Here is a 7,033-nt window from a genome sequence, read left to right as displayed (position 1 = left end):
CTGTCTTTTCAGTGAAGCTGAGTACTGCTCAATTCACTCTCCTGCATTGTGAAACAGATTGGTGAACTTCTGCATGGTAACCATTAAATTTGGTAAGGTAGGAATACAGAAAAATTAATTGCAAGAAGGCAGCATATGCATTTTTCTTCTATTTTTTAACTGCTCAGTCAGTTTGAAAATGAAGCATAAAATATTTTTTTTAAACTGGTACCCTGCTTCAGGGAAACCTATAGGTAAATTTTACAAAATCAGGTTTTTGATGTAAAAAGTTCAGATTTAGTTTTGTCCTGGAATCTGACTGTTGGATGTCTGATTAGTTTACTTGACTTGTTTGTGTATTGATTCTCATCCAAGCAGTTAGTAATGTAATTTAGGTAAGTGAGCTAGAATTTTATGTACAGATTTTACAATTTGGCAATGAGGAATGATGTTTACAGTGGCAAAAAGATTAAAGTGCTTAAGAATTTACTTTTCCCAGGCACCACTACTACCATTTTTGCATAGTTTACACCAAAATGATACACTTTAATGGGGAAAGAAACCTTATTTTTTTTTCCCTACCTTTTAGAAACTATCTCTAAATGATGATGTATTTGAAGCAGAATCTGACAGTGACTGGCAAAGTGAAACAAAAGATGATGTTTCACCGAAGAAAAAAAAGAAGAAGTCAAAAGATGGAGAGGATAGAAGTCCAGATGATCTGAAGAAGAAAAAGTCTAAGTCTGCAAAACTCAAAGAAAAACCCAGAACAGAATGTGAAAATTCCTCAGATGCTTTGGTTTCAGATTCAAAACCAAAAAAACGGACTTCAGAAACCAAGGAGGATGCAAAGGACCCAAAGAAGCAAAGGAAAGAAGATACTAAAGAAATCAAGAAAAAGAAGGGAGAATTTAAAGATTTAAAAATAAAATCTAAGGAAGATTCTAAAGAAAATAAAAAATCACGGAAGGAGAAGCATGGAGATGTACAGTTTGACTCAGAATCAAGTACTCTAGATGATGTATTTTCTCAAGGAACTGATAATGAAAATTCAGACTTAAATTCTGAAAATAAAGATGAGAAGCAAAAGGTAATAAGTGGAGAAGAGAGACTGGAACAAGAAATTGCTGAAAAAGATTCCATTGCCGATAGGCATCTTGATGGATCAGCAAGTAATGAAGATGATAGTATTGATGTTAAGGTTAAAAGAAAGAAGAAAAAAATTCAGAAAGCTGAAGATTATAAAGAAGAAGGTAGAAAAGTGGAAACTCAAGATATCTATTTAGAGAAGAAAAGCATGCACAAAAAGCAGAAAGGTCAAGAAAAAGTAAAAATGGTAGTGGGAGAGTTGGAGAAGGTGTCACGTGCTCCTTCACCAGTGCAGAAGGGTTTGAAAGTGAGCGCTGATGAAAGAGGGTGCAAGTCCACTGATTCAGCTGGCGAGGTAAGCAATGTTAAGGCATTGGGGTGGGGGCTGGAGGTTAAATCAAGCGTCTTTAAGGTACAGCTATCTCAAAAGGCTACTGTTCGTGGTGGCAAAGAGGAAGATACAAATTGGAAAGTTAATGAGCTGGCTGGAGCTAAAGAACACCCACTGCACAATGTAGACAAGAGACTGAAAAATTTCTGGATTATGAACAGTATAAAGGAAGAGAACACTTTAGGGGAGAAGGGTGTCTTTAAATGTGAAAGTATGAATTCCTCCTGTTTGTTATGTGTACTTATTTAGAAAGAAATTTACTGTTCCTCCAAAGCATGCTGTCATTTTTAGCTTTGTTCCCCCCACCTTCAACAGGTGCTGCAGTTTGACTTTTTTTTCTACTTGTCAAGACGTTCAATCTTGAGCAGCTGTCTATCCAGCACTGCACAATGGAGTGCACTTTTGAGCTAAAACACACACTTGATCTCTCTCAAAAGCCAGCCACTCCATTGTACCTTACCTGGCTTAGCACCTACCGGAGAATTGGAATGCTGAAATCACTTCTAAACCCAAGTGTCCCAGATAGTTGTGCAGCTGGCTCATTTTGATGGAATTCCTGGGGTGCTTATAGAAAATACTTAGTTTCAAGATACGGTTTCATATTAATTACAAACACTGTACCTGTTCTAAGAAATGAGCTAAGCAAATACTGGAATATTTACTTTTCCTTATTTAATACATCAGTGTTAAGAAAAGCAGGGTGGTAAAGGTAAAAGAAAAAAAATGGAAAAAAAACCCAAACCTATTTCTGGAATGTTTCTGAGAATATAATTTCTTTCAGCTGCTTCAGACATTTCTAACACAGTTTGCCCTTCATAAAACTTGGGCTGCTCAGAGAAACCCCTTTCTGATTTGTAACAGGATTGCAGCCAAAACACCTTGATACTTACTGGATTATATCCCACTTCTTCTGAGGCCATAATTCTGTGGTGGCCAGTATCTACTGTAAGTTCAGCTGTGGTCCTCTGCTTAAGACTGTTGTATGTATGGAATAGGCCACCTTAAACATAAGGAAGATGATTTTGGGGTAGGGAATTACATGGCATAATCTCAGAGTAGCGCTACACAAAATAGTGTTTTTGCCGGAGCTTAGTGGTGAAAGCTCCTGTAAACAAGGTTAAGCAATTACTATAAGGCATATCCAGTTTCAAAGTTATTTAATTAACTGAAATGGTATGGCCCTTTATTACTCAAGTATTGCCTCATAGTTCAAGGCTATAGTATTCACAAGAGAGAGAGACATCGGTGACGGTAATCAGATAAATCTTTGGAATTCTGTTTTATTTACCAGTAGTATAAAAATCCTGTCACCCCAAACATGAAAAACTCAACAGCAGATGAAAGTTGGTTTTGGTTACGGCTCTTCAGCCAGCGCTCTCAGTAAGTTGTCTGTATGCTTTTCTCATGGTTGTGCTCCGTGGAAGGTCATGCTCCAAGGTACCAAGGAAGCAAGGAAGGCATTCTGCTCTTTGCTTTTTTTAGTCTGGGAGGTTTAAACAATGTTTTCTGTAACTGGTTAGTTATTCTCCAGAGCAGCTGTGGACTTACTTTTGGTGGAGGGTTCTGGAGGTTTTTTCATGTCACTAAATTGTTGGCCCAAGCAGATTATTCTTTTCAAATAAAATCAGTGCATGTGTTTCAGCTACCTGTCTTTCCTTATGTAGCTCTTATTACAGAATACTGCCGTGTCAATTTATAATACAGTATTCTTTGTTCAGAGTCAGTTTGCATGCCAAACCATTCTTTCCATTCGATTTACCTCCAGAAATAAATGCGCAGTGTACATTGTGCATCTGATCAGTATTGGAAATCTGAACTAGAATTCCAAATTACTGATTTTAACAGCCTCTGTGTAGCAAATATCTGGTAATCCCCTTTAGTAAATTATGGGTCTCCTCCTAAATACCGGGCATCTGCTGGGATTAACAGCTGTCTGTGCTACACATCAGTGATCAAAAGCTGAGGTTTGGGGGCGCAGGGGACAAGCAAGATTAAATGTCTCAGCTCTGCTAACACAGCATGATACATCAAATTCATCTATTTTAATTGCAGTTTTTCCTGTGTCAAAGAAATGGTAGCATTTAATGATAAATTCAGTCTGTGGGGACTTCTTTCGGGGTGGTTTTTCACATGGCCAGTGCTCTTCTGTCTACCAGGTTAGTGTCAGAGCTCGATACAAAGCCATGCCAAGGAGCCTTGTCACACCTACTCTGCAGTTTGGAATTTGCTGGCTGAATGGAGAGAGAGGATTGCAGGAGGAGAAAGGCAGCGTTTGGTGGAGGCAGTTGAATTCTGTTTTGGCAAATTTGATTGTATATCTATGTCTACCATAAATTTCTTCTGTGCTATTGAATCTTCTAAGCTCAGTCTTCTGTGGGGATATGATGGGTTTGGGTGGATTTTTCTGAGTGTCTGATTTTCACAAGTGATGGTTGCTGTAATATTCTATATGTGTAAATTGGAAAACTTGGAACCTTCTACATAGAAATGTAAGTTTTCTCAGTTGAGGTTCAAGTCAGTACTGTCATAACTGCTTTGAATGTGGTGCTTCAAGTACTTTTAAATAATTACATTATATTCAGGTTCGGTACTTGGAACAAATGAAAAGTTCATAATTTTGAATTTCCTTCAAAATGCTGGTTTTGACATATCTGTACCTCATGCCATAAAGTATCTTGCATGGCTGGGATCCAGTAAAAGTCTGAAATCAAGCTGGTTTATTTTGGAAATAGCATCTCTTCTCTTACAGAAGAAGCCTTCACAGACTTAATTCCTGACCCATCTGTTTAATTCTTTTCTTAGGAATGTCCACAAGTCTGTTATATACAGGTTTCAGTAGTATTATGTTTAAATATATTTTCTTGTTGGAGTGGTGAAAGGAGTTTATTTTCCATTTTTTCTCTACCACTTTAATTTGATCTTTGTTCTCAGTATCAGGAGAAAGAAGTAACGAAAACTGAAACAAAAGAAAAATCTCAAAAAAAAGACTCTGAAAAGGAAGAAAAGAGTGGGAAAGAACAAAAGGGCCTAAAAAGTAAGTGCTAACTGCTTATAAGAGAGAAGGGAAAAGACCCTTCAGGACATTCTCCTCTTATTTCTAAAAGAGCGGATGTTACATAGTTTTCTACCACATACCAGAAACAAGAATTTCTGCTTTTATTTTAGGAAGCAAAAATCTGCTGTTTAATGTCTTTGTTAATATATACCTCATAAGAATGCTGGACTTTCATGTAAGAAGTCTGAAAGTGTATAGAAATGTAACGTTTTTGTAGATTAGTCAAGATTTTGCCCCTTTTCATTTAATCTTGTCAACTATGCTTCTGTGCCATGTAACTAATCTTTTTTTAGAGAAATTCATCCAAGTGTTGGCTACTTCCAGTAGTGTTCTGATGATATTATGAATACACACTTTGTGTGTTTAGAAAAACTAATAGAGGTTCCCATCAGACAAACTTCTTGCCTCTTGCTTTAGCCACAATGATGATACACAGTCTTATACAACCCTTAAAATATCACCAGAACTGGATGATTTGATACATGAAGAAAAATATCTAAGTTGTATTTCTGTTCTTAGTAGTATAATGGAGTATTAGATGTTACCACTCTTGATCTCGGTAAAATTCTGCATGATTTTATTCAGGATAAATTCCCTCACTACTCTGATGAGGATGAACTGAGGAAAACTAGGTAATTCATAGAATCATGGAATGGTTTAGGTTAGAAGGGACCTTAAAGATCATCTAGTCCCAACCTGCCTGCCATGGGCAGGAACACCTTCCACCAGACCAGGTTGCTCAAAGCCCCATCCAGCCTGGCCTTGAACACCTCCAGGGATGGGGCATCCACAGTGTCCCTGGGCAATTTGTTCCAGTGCCTCACCACCCTCAGAGTGAAAATTTTCTTCCTAATATCTACTCTAAATCTCCCCTCTTCCGGTTTGAAGCCATCACCCCTTGTCCTATCACTACATCCCTTTGTAAAAAGCTCTCCAGCTTTCTTGTAGGCCCCCTTCAGATACTGGAAAGCGGCTATAAGGTCTCCTCGGAGTCTTCTCCAGGCAATTCCACCTTTGATAATCGTGAATGGATATAGGAGGAGCTATGATGCTTCAAATAGTTGTTGCTAGAGAAACATCTTTCACTGAAAGTAGCATAGGTGATGACAATGCTTAAGAAAAGTAGTAACAAAAGGAATCATTAATTATTTTTCCTTATACAGCATGTGTCCTCCATCTGCTCATCACAGATGCTGAACCATATTTTCAAAGTAGTAATTTACACATAATTCTAAACTGCATTTCTTAAAAAGAAGATGGTACCGTGTTGAAAGCAGTCAGACTCATCAGGGTAGCTGGAGGTGAACTAGCTCTCCCTGATTTTTGGCTTATGTTGTTAAGCTTGCTCCTATGCTTCAGCAATGATTAACTTATGGAAAGAGAACAGACCTTTTATAAATGGACTCTGGTCACTCACTTAAACTTTGTTATGTAATAGTCTTTAGTGGCTCAAGTAGCCACTCTTGGTAACTGTCTTAATATTCTAGGCTTTAAGGACATCAAAAGTGCATTTGACTTGTTTAATGTAGCTTCAGAAGAAAAAAGTGAATATTCTGAGAATAACTGCAAAAGAGAAGAATCTTCGCTAGAATATAAATTTATAGAAGAATTAAAATCAAAAGACAGCAAGGTGTACAAGGAAAGGAGGAATATAAGAGATGGAACAGACACGTGGACTTACGCTGCTGCAGAAGGTGATTGAGAAGTAGTGCATGTGTGTCAAATGGAGAGCTCTGGTGAGCAGTAGAAACAAATGCAGGGAAAAGCTGAGCACTGGCAGTTAATATTTTCTGCATTCCTGACTGCATCTTTTAGTGCTCCAATTCTTGTCTCCCCAGGAGGCTGAAATGATGTTTTCTTTTGAAACTCAGTGGTAACTTTTCAGCGTGTTTCTACTATTACAGTAATGGAGTGTTCACCATCTGTTATCACTTCAGCCTAATTTATTACAACAAATAAATTGTTTCATGTAAAAGCATTTTGTGTCCATTTGTAACATAGCCTTCATTGTTGGGAACCATTCCACGCTGACTTCCAGTCTATTTTAATGAAAAGTATTAGTATGTTAAGCTGCTGATAACTGAAGCAATAGCAAGCAGTGAATGTTTTGGAAATTCATAAGTTACTTATTTTATATTTTTTCTTCCGTAAAATCAAATACTTGATAGATGGCAAGCAGCAAGTCTTGAGTTTGGGTATGGACATGCAGTTAGAATGGCTGACACTGGAAGACTTTCAGAAGCATCTAGATGGAGAAGATGAGAATCATGTGTCAACAGAACCGATATCAAGTAGTGAGTAGTTGCTGGGGGGGAGGGATGATTCTTAGCTGGCGTTTCAAAGTGAAATATCCTATAACTGAGTTGAATTTATTTTCTAGCTCTCCTGAGGGATGCTGTTAAAAGTGGAGATTATATGACAGTGAAGATGGCACTTTCTTCAAACGAGGAATATAATCTGGATCAAGAGGTAAATTTTCCGCAGTAGAAGTATTGGAGTGGCACAGGAGGAAACAGTAC

At 37.7% G+C, this 7,033-nt stretch overlaps 1 protein-coding gene across 1 annotated transcript in view; it reads left to right on the top strand.

Annotated features, from left to right (window-relative positions):
* MPHOSPH8 (M-phase phosphoprotein 8) overlaps positions 1 to 7,033 on the top strand; it is a 26,138-nt gene that overhangs the window by 6,464 nt on the left and 12,641 nt on the right. The window contains 5 exon segments of the mRNA XM_009890651.1: positions 569 to 1,423; positions 4,397 to 4,493; positions 6,002 to 6,250; positions 6,683 to 6,808; positions 6,895 to 6,983. Coding sequence (XP_009888953.1) covers positions 569 to 1,423; positions 4,397 to 4,493; positions 6,002 to 6,250; positions 6,683 to 6,808; positions 6,895 to 6,983 — 1,416 coding nt within the window.

This window comes from Charadrius vociferus, unplaced genomic scaffold (genome assembly GCF_000708025.1).
Source record: "Charadrius vociferus isolate BGI_N301 unplaced genomic scaffold, ASM70802v2 scaffold278, whole genome shotgun sequence".
Lineage (NCBI taxonomy): Eukaryota > Metazoa > Chordata > Aves > Charadriiformes > Charadriidae > Charadrius > Charadrius vociferus.
Note: the sequence above shows the minus strand (reverse complement) of the source record. Positions and strands in the feature narration are given on the sequence as shown.